Source organism: Gymnoscopelus microlampas (genome assembly GCF_963454915.1).
Source record: "Gymnoscopelus microlampas genome assembly, chromosome: 23".
In the NCBI taxonomy this organism is placed as follows: Eukaryota; Metazoa; Chordata; class Actinopteri; order Myctophiformes; family Myctophidae; genus Gymnoscopelus; species Gymnoscopelus microlampas.
In genome coordinates this window covers 19,076,819-19,097,403 of record NC_139960.1, presented here as the reverse complement: position 1 = coordinate 19,097,403, position 20,585 = coordinate 19,076,819, and the positions used below count along the sequence as shown (strand labels likewise).

The 20,585-nt window shown below is 39.3% G+C and overlaps 2 protein-coding genes across 2 annotated transcripts; one reads left to right on the top strand and one right to left on the bottom strand.

Annotated features, from left to right (window-relative positions):
- Positions 1-4,166: 4,166 nt before the first annotated feature.
- On the bottom strand, positions 4,167-8,675 carry atp23 (ATP23 metallopeptidase and ATP synthase assembly factor homolog). Its single transcript, XM_084049949.1, has 6 exons — positions 8,416-8,675; positions 7,466-7,511; positions 6,805-6,886; positions 6,393-6,530; positions 6,153-6,242; positions 4,167-4,524 (listed from the first exon to the last, which is right to left on the bottom strand). Exons 1-6 carry the CDS (start codon positions 8,570-8,572, stop codon positions 4,321-4,323), a joined length of 717 nt encoding a protein of 238 aa, XP_083906075.1. The 5' UTR covers positions 8,573-8,675; the 3' UTR covers positions 4,167-4,320.
- A 1,345-nt stretch (positions 8,676-10,020) lies between these two features.
- On the top strand, positions 10,021-18,712 carry rpap3 (RNA polymerase II associated protein 3). Its single transcript, XM_084049993.1, has 17 exons — positions 10,021-10,165; positions 11,038-11,196; positions 11,618-11,770; positions 11,854-11,970; positions 12,181-12,308; positions 12,512-12,633; positions 12,907-12,977; positions 13,451-13,579; positions 13,692-13,819; positions 15,194-15,315; positions 15,593-15,663; positions 15,933-16,025; positions 16,119-16,345; positions 16,763-16,958; positions 17,057-17,154; positions 17,769-17,869; positions 18,281-18,712. The coding sequence occupies exons 2-17, from the start codon at positions 11,044-11,046 to the stop codon at positions 18,364-18,366; spliced, it is 1,995 nt and encodes a 664-aa protein (XP_083906119.1). The 5' UTR covers positions 10,021-10,165; positions 11,038-11,043; the 3' UTR covers positions 18,367-18,712.
- The last annotated feature ends 1,873 nt before the right edge of the window (positions 18,713-20,585 follow it).

Sequence of the window (20,585 nt, the reverse complement as noted above, 5' to 3'; positions counted from 1 at the left end):
TTGAAGGGTTATGGTTAGGGACATTTTTTAAACATTTTTAACTAAAATCTTTGCTTCTGGGGGGTCCCTGGAAGAAAATATTTTGAAATGGGGGTCCGCGTATCATTTTGGGGGTCCTTGACATGAAAAATGTTTGACAACCACTGATATTATAGCAACATAACATTTTTTAAACTGTTTTAGAACTGATTTAAACTGATTTAGAAGACATTTGTAGAATCCCCAGAAGCAAAGATTTGAGTAAAATGTTCGCTTAAAAAATACATATATTCAAAGATTTGCAAAAATGTCATGATTTTTCAAAAATAGCTGATCTACAAGCTCATAGCTTGAGCTATGAGCTTGTAGATCTGCTATTTTTTTTTAATTGCCAGAGAAAAAGACTCGTTCTGGTCTAAATATCTCAGGGTATTGTGGATTATCGCTAGAAGAGCGTACTCTCGGGGGCATATGGTGACATTATGGCTTCCTGCCATGGCTACACAAGACCTATGGATTTAAATGAATCTTTTGGTTGAAGGTTATAAAGATATGCATATATCTCACCCTGGCCTCTGAACAATGGCTAACAGTATGGATATGTGGTCTTTGATATCTGTGCTCGGTGGGTGTTATGTGGGGGGATAATAAAGTATTAAAGGTAGCCATCTTTAGATATGTGCTCTTGTCCTCAATCAACTGAATGTGATTGTTCACCTCGGGCTAAAGACCAGACACGTGAACTTGATATATTTTCTTTGAGTATTTCCCCAGAGTGCCGGTAGATAGGATACAAATGAGCAATGGCCTACAGTAGTGAAAGGATGCCATGTCTTCCAGGTTACTCTGGCTTTCAGCTGCCACATTTAATTTGCATTCATTCAGAATATCATCCAAGACCTTGAGAAAGCTACCATTAAGTTCTCATCCTCCCTTTCTCGTTCGTATCAATTTCGTATTATTTAACAAAGTCAATCACTACTATACCCCGTCACCACTCAACTTTACAACTGATTCTGGCATTATTCTAATTAAGGAGATGAAGTGCTCTTGGGGCTAATGTGTTAATGTGTTGTCCTACAGCAGATTAGTGGAGACCGGGGATTTCAATGAAGCTGGAGTATTCTAATTACATCACAGTGGGTGTCGTCCTGTTTAAATGGATGGAATAATGAAAGAAGCTGCTCCTCTCAGCAGTCACTTGATTACTGCGGCGTGTCTTAGCCTATAAAAGGCCCAACATTCACCTGAAACAGGACTCAAGGAAATTGATTAAATTACATGTGTCAATAAAACAGTGACAGCACTTTAAAGTCTTTGAAAGTCTTAATGACACTCACTTGTCCTGGTGTTGTTCAGTATACCAACATTGCCATCTAATGGACTAAAGTGGTACTGCAGTCAGATTGATATGCAGGCCCAGAGGGCCATTATATATGGATATTGTAATATGATAATTCAAGAATTCTGTAAGTCTTGTCTTTTGGTTGTTGTGATCACGTTTGTCTTGTTTTTTTCTCTGTTGTGTTAATCTTCTCTTTTGTCTGTTTTCTCGTTTGTTTTTCCTTGTTTTCGTAGTTTTTCTTTTTTCCGTTACGTCAATTTGTTTTGTGTGAAAAAGGATATGCAAAATAAGCCATTGGCTTCAGCCTACTCCTTTTTTAATCCTACATGATATGATGATATGTTGAATATATTGAATGTATCCTGCTAAGAGACCAAAATAAAATACTACTACTACTACTACTACAGAGGCTGATGCAAAGAATTACCACACAAACTATATATAACACATGTCCACAACTAAACTTGAGCCTATGTCTAACATTTCTCTCTCTATGGCTCTATGGAGAATAGTGCAGCGAGCTCACACTGTGTTATTTGTGCTTCTACAATAGCACATCTAAGCAAAAGAAAGCTCATTAGCTCAACAAAATCGTTTTGTATTTTCATCAATTAAGTTGGACATATTTTGTTTCTTGATTTTACTTAAATTAACATTTGCTTTGGTGTGTAGCGTTGCAGCAAACCAAACAGTTACTCGTGCTTTTATGTTGTTTACTATGCACTATGACTCACAATAAATCCCGGCCTGCCTATACGCAATTATCTGCAATTTTCTTTAAGCTTCCCAAATTAACGTAATCTTCTTTCGTCGCTCCAGTCCGCCCACGTGCTTTGTTGTTTGATCCCATATGAGTCTAGCTAATCTTTGTAGCCATTTTCCAGAGTTCATACAGAGAATGAGCATTTTACACTCGCCACCAGACACTGCAAGTAAAAGCATAAATTCTGATTACGATGCGAAGGGTGGTGTCTGCAGTCTTTGTGATAGCCACAACAAAGCTGTTCTGCAGAAAATGGTAGGGGAAGATTATGAGGCTAGTTCCCATATAACTTCTCCATATTAATCTCAGGGGAGGAATGAGATTCTTTAAATGCTAATGTCCAATAAAGATGTCACCACTGACATTTTACAGAGGAGAAGTTAGAGGTGCAAGATGCGATAGTTGTTGCGGAACAACTTTTCCTCTCAATTCTTCTTACTAGGTATTGCATACCAACTTAAAGTCACTTTGGTTGGGTGCAAGGTTGAGCATTCTACGTGCCCTTGTTTGTACTTGAAACCTTGAAACAAATGCAACTTGTTTCAATCAGACAAGGCCCACATGCACAGATACATTTGAAATAAGTATTCTTGATATTTTTCGCAATAACCATTCCACATAAATGTGTTGCGTGACCACTTCTCTAAATTTTTCATCCCAAGTGTCCCTACACTGGGAATCGCAGTTAGAACCCATCCTGTAATGGCAATGTACTGTAGGTACCAGACTAAAGAATACTCAAAAAAGCAAAGTATAAACAAGCTAAGTACACAGTATAACTTTAACTACCTCTGTACAGTGTCAATTTAAATTGTAATCAATTTACAAATACCTCAAAATCAGCTTTCATATGAATCAGTTTAATTTCAAACAAGTTGATTTTATTTAAGTTAAGCACATGGCGCTATTTACAGGCAACTCATTGTTTTAAGTTATTTTAGGTCAAAGTGGCAGTAGAGCGCTACAGTTTGTAGTCCTAAAATGCTAAAGTGAGTTAGCAATTTTGTATTCATACAGAGAATAAGGTCTGTGGCTATTGTCAGCCTAATAGTTTCATATCATCATCTCATACTTGAGTTGTTTACACATTATTTGCATGTGGTTCTCAGATCTTAATTGATTTGTGAAGCTCTTGTTTGCTACAGAGCTTATTTTCTTAACCGTTTAAGACCTGGAACGCATCTGTGTCACTTTAGATTTCTTTGGCTATTCAAAAATAGCAGATCTACAAGCTCATTGCGCGGTACCGAGTGCCGCATTATGAGCTTGTAGATCTGCTATTTTTGAAAAATCTTGAAAAAAATATTTTTAGATTTTTTTTCCAAAAACTGTTAGGATTTAGATTTTTTTTAAGAATCGCCTCAGGTCTTAAAATCTGCTGTGGAATGGCGGTTTGGCCCACAAAAAGACGTCATTCTTGTAGCACTCTATATATGAAGCAGTAGGCATTCCCTCACAGAAATGCCTCCACACCCCTGCCGTGAAATGACTTTTACAGCTGCATAATCCCATTACACAGAATGCGTGTCCAAACGACCCACAACAAAATAAACATCTCATTGGGTCTTTCCTTGAAATTAGTAAATTAACGTCTTTCACAGGAGAGTAGACTTGGAAGATTCCCTTATTAACCATTTAAGAACACATCTCTGTCATTGTAAGATTTCTTTGGCTATTCAAAAATAGCAGATCTGTTAGTTTTGAAAAATCATGGATTTTTTTTGCGAATCTTGGAATACATATTATTTTTAAAGCAAAATTTTTTAACTCAAATCTTTGCTTCCGCGCAAAGGTCTTCTAAATCCTGACATCCTAAGAAAAAACGTATGTTGCTATAATATCAGTAGTTTTCAAACTTTTTCATGTCAAGGACCCCCAAAATTATATATTTGGACCGACATCTCAAAAGATGTTGTTCCAGGGACCCCCCAGAAGCAAAGATTTGAGTAAAACAAATTTGCTTTAAAAAAATAATAATATTTATATTCAAAGATTTGCACGATTAAAAAAAAATAGCAGATCTACAAGCTCGTAGTGCCGCGCTATGAGCTTGTAGATCTGCTATTTTTGAAAAGCCAAAGAAATCTAAAAATGACACAGATGCGTTCCAGGTCTCAATGGGTTAAAAAAAAAAAAGGTACTTTACATTCAGTATCAGTTTGGACACACACTTTTGTTGACATCATTGTCAAAGCACCATTGGAAATTAAAGTAAGTGCGCTGGCGGAACATGTTAAAGGTTTGCATAATATCGATCTCTGTTCTCATAATCTCTGAAGGCAAACTTGGCATCCTTTTTGGTGTGCGGAATCCGGCCAAACGGCGCGTGGTCATTGAAACACGTGTCAAAGACCTCGTCTACTATTTTCTCCGCCTCTACTCTGGATATCTTCCTCACGGCCAGGATAGAACGCAAGGCACGTCCCCGGACACACTCCTGACAACGCAAAAAGAAACACAGAACATAAGACACATGTAGTTTATAGTGCCAATGACTGATACAAAGAATATATTTGTGTTTGGTCTGTTTTATACATATTGCTTTATTTAGACAGGAGAGAGGGGGTAGGACATGCATCTAGAGCCCGACTGATGCCAGATTTCTGGGTCCCAATTTTGGAATCATAAACCACAGATTAATTATCGATGTTTTGACTGATATTTTGTCCCAAAAAAACTAAACAAAAGTGCTAAATTTGTGATTTAAGTTTCTATTTGCAAATATTATAAACAAAGAAACCAATAAAAAATAAACACAATTTTGTTTTTGATAACTTTTTTTTAAAGAAGTATACTTCAATATGAAAAGAACATTAAACTTAAAGGAATTACTATTTTAAGTGTTTTCAAAAATTGCTGATCTACAGACTCACAACGCAATGCATTTTGAGCTTGTAGATCTGCTATTTATAAAGATGTTTTTTAAATCAGGATACATCGGCTGCACAATTTATGCGTTATAGATGTCATCAGAAAAAGTCATTTTTTAAGATTTATGTCCACCTGGGACACCATAATAACTTATCTTACTAGTCTGACAAGACTTCCTGATGCTACATAAGGCTTGCCGCGACAACACCGTCCATTGATTTGGAGACCCGCCATCAATCCCCCACCTGTCCCACATGCCACCAGCTTTGTCTTTTTTACCTTTGTCTATTTTGTTTTTGAGTGGTGCCAACCAACCGACTGGTTGACTTTGTCCGTGTGTCCGTATGTCCGTCCGTATGATTGGTCAAGCTTCACGTGACACGTGACAATATGTTGTCACGTGACAACATATTGTTGCTGATTGCAACACAAGGATGCAACCAGTTACACTTTCAAAGGCACCACTCTCTTCACACTGGGTGTGATTTTTAGCGGCGCTAGCCGCTCTATACCTGACTTTGTCCGTGTGCGTCAACGTTCTGATTGGTCAGATGCGTCAACAAAGTGATTGGTCAAGCTTCACGTGACACATGGCTATAAACACATTATAAACACACATCGATGACAAAATGTATCAAAGGCGCCGCTACATTCACACAGGGTGTGATTTTTTTTATTTAAAGAGGGGAGGAGGAGAGGAAAAAGGAAAAACAGTTTTTCTTAGAACTTTTGTGGATTTTGCTGATTTAACTTAACTTTACCTTTAGGATATTTTTACCTTTTTCTTTAGGATATTTTTTTATTTCTATGTGGTGAAGTGAACGGGGATTAAAGACCCATGAGGGAGGAAGGGTATGGGGATTGTTGAGTGTTGTTTTGGGTCAAGTCCTAAGTGTCAAGCTAATTGTACCATCCTTGTCTCTATGCTGGGTGTGAATTGTTTTACATTTACTGCATTGTTTGTATTTGTATGTAGGAAAAAAGAAAAAAAAGGCATGTGTATATGTTCTTTCTATAACTGCCCTATTACCTACAGTATGCTGAATAAAAATCATAAAGGATTAAGATAAAGTCAAATAATGGCTGATATATCAGCTGGCTCAACATGCAACATGTTGAGCCCGGGTATGCTTGACATACAGGTAGATACTATCCAGCACACTATCTGCTCAGCTTGAATTTATCCCTCAGTACCTGATGATGCTGCTTCATATTCAAGCCCAAGTTGAATCTGGCAACTTCATTGTTGAAGGAACAGTCTCCACTGAGGTTAGCTGCTCGAATCTGAAAACAAACAGGCACCAACAATAAGCGTTTACTGTGGAGAGTCGTAGTGAGCCAAATACCATGCTGAACCAATTGGAAAGACACATTTCGGGCATCCAGCAAAGCACATGAAAAGATAAACATACAAAAAAACACTTAATTGCTGACCTCTGAACAAGCCAGATGTCTGAAGTTGCTGAACCAGTCCACGTGCGCCCGACAGTGGTCAAAGGCATGGATGAGCTCATGCGTGACAACTCTGTTCATATGTGGCTGCTGGTGAATGTTATTCTGACACAGCACAATCTGCAACAAATGAAAATGTTATTAGTGAGTCCAGTGTTCATTTTGTTGACTAAGACTAAAAGACTATGGTTTTGATATTTAGTCGACTAAGACTAGACTAAGACTAAACCAATTTCAGAAGACTAAAATAGGACTAAAATTAAATGGTGTGTTATTCAAAAGACTAAGACTAAGACTAAGAATCAGAATTTGCTGTCAAAATTAACACTGTTAGTGACAGTATAAAGCATATTTGTGAAAATATCATATCTGCACCGACTGACATCTTCCTTACTTGTGATGAGGCCGCATCAAACCCCCCGCTGACAGTCCCGTCACAGTCTTCACAGGAGAAATGCCGGTCTTTTAACACTGTACTGTGTAAACACAAGTGTGAACAGTTTATCAACACAACGATTTGACTCTTGTCTTTAAAGACAGAAATATCTAAAACATCAGCTCACTGCCATCAACGCAGATGTTTGAATCCAATCAAGTATGTATGATCAGGGTGACTTTTTTTTTCTTCTTCACCCTGATGAAGGCATTGTTGCCGCAATGCGTAGGTGCATTTTTTATTCTTGCTATGCATTAGCCAGACTATTAAAGGCTTTTTAACTTTTCCACAAAAGTGCCTTGTGCACTGACGGCATACATTACAGTAACAACTAATTGCACAAAGTGATATAAATAAATTACATAAATGCACACAAAAAAACAATGACAGATACAGGGATTCTGAAATTAAACAAATGGGATAATTACTAGGCAGTTCTAACTTAATAGCACATGATGCAAAGTGACACTAGGGACATCAGTCAAAGTCAAGTCAAGTCAAAGTAAAAAGAAAAAGTCATATGTTATAAAAGTAAAAAATAAAGTAAAAAATTAATAAATCTCAAGTTTGATTCAAATGTTTTTCAAGTTGATGAGCTAAAGTATAAGCTGGTACCTACCATCCTGAACTTTTCATGGCTCTAAGGAGTAGTTTAGCATATGGACCTAAAGAGAGAGAGAGAGAGAGAGAGAGAGAGAGAGAGAGAGAGAGAGAGAGAGAGAGAGAGAGAGAGAGAGAGAGAGAGAGAGAGAGAGAGAGATTTATGAATAACAGGCTGACATCAGGAACCATGCAAACTGCAAATCCTCAGTGCTAAATGTGTCCATGTTTTACTATTGGTTACATTCAGTGGTGGAAAGTAACTAAGTACATTTACTTAAGTAATGTACTCAAGTACAATTTGTATACACTCATAATTACGTGAATGGAAACATCAAGCATCACACATGTCATTTTCAGCATCAAGCTCCACAGCTATAGCTACTGTTTTGAACAGATTTTTCTTTTTGATTACTACTCGTGTATATGATGTTTATGCATAGTATTGTTATTGTATATCATATGTGTTTGTCATTAAATGTTTCTATGAATTGAATACACATGGACCCCCATGGAAACAAGCCATATTGCTTTCTTGGGGTTTAATCCCTCTAGCAGACATAAGAGGCTCTATTCACAGCAGCCATATTATGAAGACATTCACAGGTGTTACCAATGATACTAATGAAGGCTCTGTTATGTTTGACCATTCTGGTCAAAACAGATCTGGTCAAACAGAGTCAGGGTGCTGATATTGTGCATGTTGGCTCACTGGAAACACTCTGTTTCCAGTGAGTTGTCCAGGGACCCTCATGGGCTTCCAAATGGCCCCTTATGGGTTACGGGTCCATTTGGGTCCATTTGTACACTCTCAGAGTTATGGGGGTCGTGGAAACCACTGTGCTAGACTAAATGGAACATTGGTAACACCTGTGAAGGAAGTGATAATATGGCTGCTGTGCATAGAGCCTGTGCTTTTTTTGGGGGGCAAACTGTTAATAAAGTATTCAATCAATCAATCAAACTCACTAGTTTCCATGGCGAACTGTAACATGACCTGACACTTGTGGTTGAAAGTGAACAGGCTCTGTGCAATGGATCCTTTCTTGTATTTCCCCTGATCACTCCTGTCTGGAAACAGGTCGTACCCGTAGTCCTCCTCTTCGTGTTTGGTCTTCTGAGCCATTGTTGTCGCATGAAGATCTAAAGCTCTGTGCGTTTTACCTTTTGGCACAACACGATTTGAGTTGTTTGGACGTTAGCTCTGTGTTGTTGTTAGCTAGCAAGAGGTCATATCTCTTTTGTGTAGATGATCACGTGATAGGTCGGAGGACAAAGGTAGCGTGGGGCTAGCCATGGATCACACGACCGTCATGGATGAACTTCAACCTTGTGTTTGCACGTTTTTCCTTTTTGGCCCGTACATCTACATTAACGTTCAGATTTCAAATATAAAGTGTTTACCTCATGGCCATGGATGTTGCAATTATGTACGGGTCATCAGAAGTACCCGTATTTTCCGTATTGTTCAATAAAATGCATTTTAATCCGATTGGTGGTCATTCTTTCATAGAGTTATAATGTATCAGAGTGCAATACACCTCCCAACCGATAGGGTCGCGTAATTCAAAGCATATGGCAAAAATACGGAGAAAATCGCCACCGATCTTTTTATTGAGCAATATGGAAGATACGGGTACTTCTGAGGGACCGTACATAATTGCAACATCCGTGGCCATGGGGTCAGCACTTTATATTTGAAATGTGGACGTTTATCTAGATGTACGGGCCATAAATAGAGAAAGTGCAAACATCAAGTTGGAGTTCATCCATGACTGTCATGATATGACAGTCATGTATCAGGGCTAGCGTGTGGCTAGACCGACATCAGTTTGCACATCCGGTCCGAAGCGGATCCGAAAAAGGTCTGTGTTTACATGTATGTGTATGTGCAAATTACCGGATGCAGTAGGCGGGCTCTTGACCGAATCTGACAATAAATTGAAATCAGGCTTTCTGCAGTGGTGACGCGAGGGAGCAAGAATATCCGAAAATTAATACATAGGTTAATTTCTTTTTTTCAACATTTTTGAATTAAGATATATAATTATGTTTTTATCATTTCTATGGTTTTTATGTATTCTTTTTTTCTCGCAAAGGCCGCTGGGAACAGTGTTGCCATGTCAGCTTATTATAAGCGACTTTGGGCTTGTTTTTCTGTAAAGTTGCTTGTAAATATTGCTAGTTGCGGGTTTTGGGGCGGGCGGGGGTGCGGGGGGGCTTGTTTCTGAAGTTTAGTTGCTTATTTGGGCTTGTTTCTAAAGTGTAGTTGGTTATGTGGGCTGCTTGTTTACTTTAAACCAGTGGTTCTCAAACATTTTCATGTGAAGGACCCCCAAATTAATATGTATTTGTGCACAGAGACAGACCCCCCATCTTAAAATATGTTGTGCCAAAATTACCTCTCTCTTTTTTTCAAGATAATAAAAAGATAATTTAAAAAAAGCCGATCTACAAGCTTGTAGTTCGGCTATTTTCAAATTGCCATAGTTGCTTCTTTTGAGCTTGTTTTCATAGACCTGGTTGCTTATTTCTCTCGCAAAACCTGGCAACATTGGCTGTCATGGCGCCGAACATAAACAGAAGCCATTCGCATCGATGCAGCAGGAGGATGATGACACATTGTCGTAGTGTTTAGTCTATTTATTCTACTTCACAGCAACACTTTGAACTCTTTATGGCAAACGAGAGTGAATTCAGTGACAGATAATCGCTCTATGTGAGTCATGGTCTCATATATACTCCATGTATTGTGTTTTTTAAGTTAAAGTTGCTACACAGCTATATCTGCTAGCAGCAAGCATGTCAGTCTAGATTTGAAAGCAAGTTGGTTTATTCTTTTCACACTTGACAGTGGTGTAAAGTAAAAGTACATTTACTCAAGTACTGTACTTAAGTACATTTTTTTTTATATTTTTACTTTACTGGAGTATTTCCCATTTCAGTACTGTTACTTCTACTCCTCTACACCCCACCCAGAGACAATCATTGTACTTTTACTCCACTACAGTTATTTGACAACTTTAGTTACAAGTTACTTTGTAGGTTTTGATTATTATTACAAAACAAACATTCCACTTCAGGCCTATATATATCTTTCGGCCATTTGAAAATAGCTGATCTACAAGCTCACAATGCGTTGCATCGCAACGCATTGTGAGCTTAGATCTGCTATTTTCAAAAAAAAAATTATACATTTGAAAACTTGCGATATGGGACATTCTGCATAATGAGTACTTCTACTTTTGTACTTGAAGTATATTTTGATACCAATGCTTTTGTACTTTTACTCAAGTACATTTTGAATTCCGGACTTTCACTTGTAACAGAGTATTTCTACATTATAGTATTGACATTTTTTACTTAAAGGAGAAATACTAGGTAGGGGGATGTCACGCCCCCTTTAAGTAGAACATTTTAGTGCTTATTCCACCACTGGTGTTTGTGAATACCAATAGCTGACAGGGAATGACCTTTGACCCAAGCTGTTCCCTAGCAACGCAGTAGCCGATATTCCACTGACGTTAGAGCTTGCTCTCTATAAAACCAGCGTTTATCAAATAATAAAAATAAAAAATAACCGTTTCACAGAGAGAGATGGCTGGGGCAAATAAAGCTGTTGAGTTACAACTTCAAATGCGACAGAATGCAGAGGATCTCCACACCTTCATGAGAGAACTGGACAGTTGGGAAACCGATGTAAAGAAGAAAGATGAGCAGCTGAGAGCAGCGAACCTTGGAGAAGTTCAGGTATGTTCCAGCCTCCATCCATATCAGGAGATCCATATTAATATACTAGTTTTCGTTAACTTAAAAACAGCATCCAGGGCGCTCGGGTGGCGCAGTGGTAAAGTCCCTGCCCACCGCCACGGAGGTTGTGGGTTCGAATCCACCGTGGCGCGTCCGGCTCTTTGTCGAGCGTCTACACGAACACAATTGGCCCGTGTTCTGGGGAGGGAAGCCGGATGAGGAGGGTGATATTGGTCATTGCACGTACGCGAGTCGGTAGGATACGACAGCAGTGACAACACAGAAATGTGTGTGGGGAGGAATCAATTGGCATAACGACTAAATTGGGGAGAAAAAGGGGTAAAAAATAATTGGCTACTCTAAATAAAATACAAATAAACAGTATTCAGTTAACAGAACAATGTCCATAATTTTATTGTAGAAAGACCTCCCTCCTGTGCGTAACAAGGACTACAAAAAGAAGAAAACGTCAAAGAAAAAGTCGGTGAGCAACGGCGATACAAAGACAGCAGACTCCAAGCAAACGTCAAGAATAAAGTCCTATGACTACAGCTCGTGGGATAAATTTGACGTGGTAAGTGATTAAAATCATTTATAAATGTACAAAACTTAAGAGGAGACGGACACATTGACCACAGCCTGTTTTACTGGTTGCAGAACAAGGCTTTGGCAGTGATGGATATGGATAAGGAAGATAGCCCTGTAGAGTCAAATGACTCTGACTCGGAGGAAACCACTGTCGATCGGGAGAAGGCTCTGTCTGAGAAGGAAAAGGTATGATAGTGTGAAGTCATGAAAATACATATACTCCATATACTAATTAGAACTGGGTCATAGATTGATATAATATTGTGTTATCATGATATGATGATTTGAAATTGTCTGGGATTTGGGCCTGGGATTTTGGTTATCATGATATCGTCACATTCATATTATTCATATGACCCTTCATCAAACTAAATGATATTACACATTTCTTCCAAGGGTAACGCGCTGTTCAAAGAAGGGAAATATGAGGATGCTATTCAGTGCTACACCAAGGGGATGATTGCGGACTCTTTCAATCCTATTCTTCCCACAAACCGCGCTGCCTGCTTCTACAGACAAAAAAAGTAAGCCGTTTGACCTCCCTAGACAGCTGTATGGCTGTGTTGTGCCACGGTCGCATAGCCTTCATTCTAATATTTTTATAAGGATGCGATGCTTACATCCTGAGCGTATACAGCATGGAAATGAAAGGCAAAGAATGTACAGAGAATGAGTGTCCTCAGGCTTTTATCCTATGAATCATTGGTGAGAATTTTGCTTGCTGTAGGTATGCTGTTGCTGAGTCTGACTGCAACTTGGCGATTGCGTTGGACAGCAAGTACTTGAAAGCGTTTGCACGAAGAGGTGCAACACGAGTCGCCCTGGACAAATACGAATCTGCCTTAGAAGGTAAATATGTGTAAAGAGTTACTTACAAGAGATACTTAAAGGGATATTTCACTTTGAAAACAACAGATTTACAAGCTCGTAGCGCGGCACTCGGTGCCGCGCTATGAGCTTGTATATCTGCTATTTTTTAATAGCCCAAAGTATAAAATATTGCTTTTTAGCTCAAATCAAAAAGTGACAGATGCGTTCCAGGTCTTAATGGGTTAAAATGGTCTATTAATAACTACTGAGCTTACCGCTCTGTGAATGATTTGAATGTCTTTATACACACAGATTATGAGATGGTCCTTAAGCTTGATCCTGGAAACCTGGAAGCTCAGAATGAAGTGAAGAAAATAAAAGAAGTGAGTTCTGTGACACTGTGTTGCATCCTTGCAGTTTGATCTCTGCTACCGTTCTCTTCTGACTCTCTCTACTAACTCTATTGTAGTATGCACCAGGCTTGACCCATCCCAGTATCTGTACATATCTTATCACTATACTCTCTTAAGCTGTGTCATCATATAGATGTGTTTGTGTATGTACTTTTCTCCTTACCACATAACTATGTCCAGCATACTGTTTGTACCACATCTGTCTGTTCCTGCCTAGTCTTGCTTATTTCACTTAGTGTGCCTTGTACAAATGTACATATTCTATGCACAGTATATACTTAATAAACCTAAGAACATGCTTTGTGAAACTGCCATGTTGGCATCTGGTTCTCCGAGCTTGCTGCTTGCTTGCAGAGGGGATAATTCAACTGAATGTTGAAGAGGATAGCTTTTAGGATCACAACAGAGGACCGCTAAATTACACCCCACCCCATTCTCCTCAGACCTTGATTGGTGTCAAATGTCCAAGTCAAGTCACACAATCCCTGGAGGCCCCAGCAGTCGACCCCGAATATCAGAGCCTAATGGCGGACCAGCAGAGACGTCAGGAAGCAGTCGTACAGAAAGACAGGGTATGTTTTTTCCATACACCACGTTTAGCTTCCAGAGCAGCAAACCCATGCTGTGTTTCTAAAACAATGTTTATTCCAGTGACAGTTTTCATGTATTACATTGTTCTTCCAGGGGAATGCCTATTTCAAAGAGGGAAAGTACGAGGCAGCTATAGAGTGCTACAGCAGAGGCATGGATGCAGACGGCACCAATACTCTCTTACCTGCCAATCGAGCCATGGCTAATCTCAAGCTGGAGAGGTTAGAACCATTACCTAAACATTTTGTCCTGTCAGTCCAGTGTTGATTTCGTCGACTAAAACTATGACGAAAAATGTTGGTCGACTACCTTTTTTCACTGACAAAAACTAAATAAAAACTAAGCTATGATGACTAAAACTAAGACTAAACATATTGACAATTTCGTCAACAAATGAAAACTAGACTAAAATGTTAGTGAGGGATCTAGTGGAGAAGAGATCCAGTAGAACTAAAAGACAAGTAATTTTATGCTTGGTTGTGCTCGGGTGTTGCGCTCTGAAAATAGTAGATCTACAAGCTCACAACTGCGACGCGTTGTGAGCTTGTAGATCTGCTATTTTCAGCATGCAACCAGTGTAAAATCCGCCATTATGACGCCATCAAGGCACCGCCAAAATACATTTTGTCGACTATAATCTGATGATATTTAGTCGACTAAAACTAGACAAAAACTAAACAATTTCAGATGACTAAAAATATGACTAAAACTAAATGGAATTTTATTCAAAAGACTATGACTAAAACTACACCTAAATTTGCTGTCAAAATCAACACTGTGTCAGTCCCTCTCACATTTATTTGCAGCCATAACACTTTAGCAGGTTTCTGTGTGTCTGAAACGCTGTCAAAATTAAATGTGAAAACGACGATGCTTTGTTGTTTTTAGCCGGTACTGTTGATGGTTGCGACATTGTAATTGGTTTGCTTTGTTTAGGACAAAATAGCAATCCTGACTTCAGAAAATATACATCAGTTTGACGTAATGGTGACCATAGACAGTGGAACATAGATGGTGCTTGCTCACAAAATGGGGATCATGGGGATTGTAGGAACACTGAGAACGGTTGTAATAAGACAGATAGGGGGAATTTGGCTGTCTATATTATGGTTTGTATGATAAATATTGTTATTTCTATAGACGATGATAATCATCAACTATGAACTGAGATCGACAGCGTTTCCCTGTAGAAAAGTCAACTAAGAAAGTAGATTCTTAGTTGACTGAAGATATAAGTTAACTCTATGCGAGAGCTTATCTCTCCCACGGCATCAGAAAAGCAGAACCGATGGAGCCAGTAGCTCACATAGTAGAGCACGTACCTTATGAATGCTTTCTCACAGCTGGACAGGTTTAAATTTGACCCAAGGCCCTTTGCTTCATGTCATCCCCTCTCCTGCCTTTCCTGTCAAATGACATATAACAGTATTTATATGTATTGTTCTTATTAACTTGTTCTATTTTTATGCACTTTTATTTGTTTATTTATTTATTATTATTAGTATTATTATTAAGTTCTAGTCCAAAGGTGACCATTAAACTTAATTGACTGATATGTAGTGAAAATCCCACATTTCTTCCTTTGTGTCTCCCAGGTATAAGGACGCGGAGGAGGACTGCAGTAAAGCCATATCCCTGGACAGAACCTATTCCAAGGCATTTGCCCGCAGAGCAACAGCAAGAGTTGCTCTAGGCAGGCTTCTAGAGGCCAAAGAAGGTACTATACATAACATCAGCCAATATTTCAGTTCAGTTGTTTTTAGTGGAAATAGCCACCAAGTCTGCACAATGTAACACAATTGAGAACACATTGTTGCATGGAAACATACACAGTAAAATCCTCAGTGATCATTTATCCATTTGTAACTCTTGAGAGGGTACAAATGTAACAGGGTCCATTTGGTTACGTTAGTACAGTCTTCTGAGTTAAATTAACACTAAGGATGTTACAGTGCAGTCACCATCTTTTTGTAAATGTCGATTTTGTTTGACAGATTTCCAGGAGGTGTTGAAACTGGAACCTGGGAACAAGCAGGCTCGGAATGAGCTCCAGAAAATCATGATTGTATGTATAAAGATTTGTATATTTAATAAGCTGTTAAAGAGCAGAGAAATGTAATCATGCAAATTGCCATTTTCTTATTTACAAATTGTACAGAGCCGTGTTACTTTAACTAGCATATCAAATAAATAATAAACTTAGATGTCAAATATAATACTCTGTTGCATATCATAATTTCTTATAAACAACATTCTTCATTTGAGAAGCTGACTTTAAAGCCTTAATCCTACATAAATCCTTACCATTAATCTTCCACTATTCTCTTCCTGTAGGACATGGGAGACAGTGGTCTTTTGGCAACACAGGACAACGTACCGAGGAGAACAATCCAGCCCATCAACAAACCACCTCACTTGCAGTCAACTGTGGGTAACTCATTGATTGACTTCTCAAGCATTTTTTCTTTCTTTTTTTGAAGACGGGCTGGATTTGACTGTGAACCTTACATTTGTCATCAGAAACCACTGAGAAGAATCGATATTGAGGAAGTGAGTGGAAAGATCTCCGTGCCCAAGGGTGAGGAGGCTTCAGGTGTGTCAGCAACCAGGCCCCGAAACCCCGCGTCTTCCTTCCAGGACGTAGTGAAGGAGGGTCAGGATCAATCCTCACCGCTGTCAACGTCCCCCATCGCTAAGATGCTAAAGATTGAGGAAATCACGGAACTCCCTGCACGGTCACCTGTCAAGTAAGTGGTGCCATTGATTAACCCATTAAGACCTGAAGCCGATTCTACAAATGTCTTCTAAATCAGAACAGTTTTCTGAAAAAAACGTATGTTCCCTTGAACAAAAATATTTTGTTCAAGGGACCCCCAGAAGCAAAGATTTGAGTAAAAAAATGTTCGCTTAAAAGAATATATATTCAAAGATTTGCACACATTCGGTTTGCACACATCACGCACTCGGTGCCGCGCTACGAGCTTGTAGATCTGCTATTTTTGAATAGCCAAAGTGTAAAATAATGCTTTTTAGCTCAAATCTAAAAATGACACAGATGCGTTCCAGGTCTTAATGGGTTCAAAAGGCTCCTTACCACTCAAACAGGCAGTTTTATTTGATTTTACAACATTGATCATCGATGCTTTCTTTTGTTCTTTGCCCAGGGTACCTGAGGGTGGTAATGTTGGAGGACAGCAAGAAAAACCAAGGAAAGAACATGTCAGTCGTCCTTCAGAGACTCCTAGTGCACCCTCAAAAGAATCAGAGGTCGTCCCACCTCCTCCCAGCAACGGCTTCCAGCTTGAATCTGACCTCAGGAAGATTGGGAATCAGCCTGAAATGATTTATAAATATCTGAGGGTGAGTGAGTGCTGACCAGGTCCAACAAAACTAAACTGGTGTGAATATAATTCCTTTGTTTTGACTGATTTTTTTTTTGTCTTACTGTTGCTTTCCAGCAAATAAATCCAGAGGCATATGCAAAGATCTTCCAGAATTCTCTTGAACCTGACATTCTCAGTCAGCTATTGCACACTATGCATATTTTCTTCATCAAGTGAGTACTGTTATAAACCTCTTCTCTTCTCTGTCTAAAATCTTACCCAAGCACATAAGTATTAGTTATTACCAGGGGTCATCGCCATGCTGTCTTGTGGTGGACATTTTGGTCAAAATAAAATTTTAGCCACCGACATACAAAATGAGTGGACAACAATATTACCAGAAACACATAAAGAGGTAGCCCTGAATGACCAACTTGATTAACTCAGTGTGTACAAATGGAACCAAATGGACCATTTGTACACTCTGAGAGTTAAGGGGGTCCTTGCAAATAAAACATTTGAGAACCACTAGCACTAGTTGGAGTGTCTTTAGTAAATCGGTGTCATACACATTCTGAAGAAAACCTGGAGACTTGACATTCAGTAATTGGGTCTTAACATTATAATGATGCTAAAATTTGCCACGGACAAGACCTAGTCTTTGCCACGGACACATTTGTCCGTGTACGGACATATTAATGACCCCTGGTTATTAGCTATGATAATGTTGAGGCTGGTACAAATTAAAGAAAATGTTTACCCGTGTATGAAAGTTTATCATCTGCTTTAGTGTCCAGCACATTTAGCATGACATGAAACTAAAATAATAACATCAGCTCTACTTCAGGAATGAAACACCAACACACATACTGGAGAGCCTCAGGAGTCTAGCGAGTGTGAGACGCTTCGACATGGCGGTCATGTTCATGTCCTCCCCAGAGAAGAAAGGTGCTATGTCTTGTTCAACTGCTGCTTGCATTGACCACTAGCAATTAATTTTATTAAAGGACCACTTTCAACCTATCTTCATATAATTGGTCCTCTCTAATGCTCATTATAAGATTGTACCATTACTCTGTCTCGGTGGACAGGTTTGCTTATTTCAAACATTATCTTTTATGAATGCAAGATCTATTACAGTATTCTAACTTTCCAAGAAGAGAACAGCCTATTAGCTTGGATTCCCCACTGGTCATTGATACACAGATTTCTGAACTGTCCATAGCCCACCAATGAATTGCAGAGTGAATAGACGGGAATTGTGCCATCTTATAATGACCAATTGTATGTAGATGAGGTTGAAATAGGCGAAATGCTCTTTTAAACATTATTCGATTTCTCCTTTTTTTCCTCTTTCAGTTCTGCAAGAACTGTTTGACTTCCTTCACCACGCTGACCTGGACAGATCATCCGTTGCATCCTTGCGAAATAAATACGGCGTGTGACCCTTGGGATTTCACAGGCGTCTCTAGTACAATTGTTCTGCATAACCTCTGGGAGCTGCCTACCACGGATGCCAAGCCATCACAACTAGTTTGTTTATTTCAGAAGTAACTCATTTTTTTTTCAGAAGTACCCACTAATTTGTACTGAGGCTGCAGATGTTTGTCTTATTTTTATGGCTCATGAAGAAACAGATTGGTCTGTGCAGGCATGTAGTCTTGTTTTGAATGTTGTTCTCATTAGACCCACCTGAGTATCTGCTGTGCATAATTTGTGGGTTGTGAGTGTTTGAGGTTCTGTTACATTACAGTTTATTGTTGCAAATACTCCCCACTGAATTCCAAATAAAAAAAACATTTTGTATCTGTGTGTGTATGTGGGAGAGAGAGTGAAACATAACCCACAATCTTTGAACCACAGTGAGCTTCATGTTTTGTTGACAGTGCAATATATATATTTATATTACGAAGAGGTCCAGATAACATACTTTTTTTCTGCTTTATTTTTGGTGTTGAGAGAGAGATGCAGGAAAGGGGAGAGAGAAAGGAGATGACAGGCAGCAGAGTCTCAGAAGTAAATGTACATATCTAAAAGTACCATGGAGGAAAAAAAACTATGTAAAAATGTTGAAGTGTCCTTTTCCATTTTCTTCTCAGCAGCCACACCAGTGAGGGTCTGTGATAAAGAGACCATAAATACCAGGTTAAGATTCAGTCTAGGTTTACTCAACACAAAATAAGGTGCATAATTATGAAATCGGTCAGAAAACAGTGGCATACCATAGACACTGATGGTCTCATTGACTACTGCCGTCTGTCCAGTCAAAGTGTTTTGGGCCTGACAGCTGATGAACTCTGTGGCCACATAGGTATTGAGGATTATACCGATCGCACTTCCTGTCGCGTTGCTGCCGAACACACTCCAGGTGTAGCTGCATGAAGGGCTGCACTTGGCTGTGCACATAAAGCTGGCCTCGACCCCCACTTCAATGACATCTGGTCCTGAGATGGACACGTTCAACGGTCCATCTGAAATGAAGGTGAAACTTTAAGGAACAAAATCATGACCTTTGAAAATACTTAAACTGCTAATGCCATTTGTGCGTCCATATCAGTGATTCTCAGCCTCATTAATTTCAAGGATCCTCAGTTTGATCCCCACATTATTTTGGGGGCATCCCCAGATGATTAGCTTAATGTGCATTGTTTTCTCACTCGACAGTAAACAAACCAACATACAGTATCTGTATAGTCCCTATACTACAGGGTATCTGCACATTTCTGAAGTTACAATTTAATTACTTTTAAGACCTTTTTAATACCAAATTGTCAAATATTACGTAAGAAAGAGGAAAATATTGTGAAAATAGCCGATCTAAATTTTACAGGCCCTATTTTGCGCGTCTTAAGTACCAGGTCTTATGACTCAACTTAAGACCTCGAGGTGTGGCCAATGCTGTTTAGCTATTTTGAGTGGCCAAACAGCATTGGCCATGCCTCCAGGTCTTAAGTTAAGTCATAACAACACACAAAATAGGGCCTTTGAGTGTACAAATGGAAAGTGTCAGTCATTTAGTTGAGGACCCCCTGAAACCCCCCCCCCCCCCAAGGACCCATGGTGCTCCTGGAACCCATATTGAGATCCTATAGGCAGTTTGTGTGTGACGCTCAAATTATTTTTCGAGGGCCTAACCCTTTAAACGAAACAGTTGTCTTTGCATCCACAGAATGAGCTTACCAGGAATAATCACTGTAGTTTCAACGTTGTTTTTCTGCTTTGTCACTGAGTTGTAGGCAACACATATGAGGGCTGCTTCGTTTGGAGGTGCCACTGGTGTGAAAGATAAAGAAGCGTTGGAGGCGATCTTCCTGTCATTGTAGTACCAGCTGTAGGAACAGGCAGGATAGCAGTCGGCTGAGCATTCCAGGGCTGTGGTTGATCCAGGGAGCACATCTAGCTCCTTACCCACTGGACCTTTGTTGGATTTAATCTCCATCTTCTGGGGCCCGACTGGGAAATGGAAGCCAAACGTCACTGTTAATTAAAGGACCACTTCACCCATTTTCAACGTATTTTCATATAATTGGTCCTCACCAATGCTCATTATAATATGGTACCATTTTTGTCTACTCACTCTGTGTCTCAGAGGAGGGCAATGGACAGTTCAGAAACTCGCCTACCAGTGACATCATCGATGGGGAATCCAAGCTAATAGAAAATG

What these genes read in the sequence shown, in the direction of transcription:
- atp23 (XM_084049949.1), bottom strand. Translation starts at nt 8,572, where the DNA reads ATGGCTCAGAAGACCAAACACGAAGAGGAGGACTACGGGTACGACCTG. An exon ending in GCCATGAAAAGTTCAGGATG is followed by an intron (nt 6,887 to 7,465) that starts GTAGGTACCAGC and finishes GTGTTTACACAG; the next exon opens with TACAGTGTTAAAAGACCGGC. An exon ending in ATATGAAGCAGCATCATCAG is followed by an intron (nt 4,525 to 6,152) that starts GTACTGAGGGAT and finishes TTGCGTTGTCAG; the next exon opens with GAGTGTGTCCGGGGACGTGC.
- rpap3 (XM_084049993.1), top strand. Translation starts at nt 11,044, where the DNA reads ATGGCTGGGGCAAATAAAGCTGTTGAGTTACAACTTCAAATGCGACAG. An exon ending in GCTTCTAGAGGCCAAAGAAG is followed by an intron (nt 15,316 to 15,592) that starts GTACTATACATA and finishes TTTGTTTGACAG; the next exon opens with ATTTCCAGGAGGTGTTGAAA. An exon ending in GTCCTCCCCAGAGAAGAAAG is followed by an intron (nt 17,870 to 18,280) that starts GTGCTATGTCTT and finishes TTCCTCTTTCAG; the next exon opens with TTCTGCAAGAACTGTTTGAC.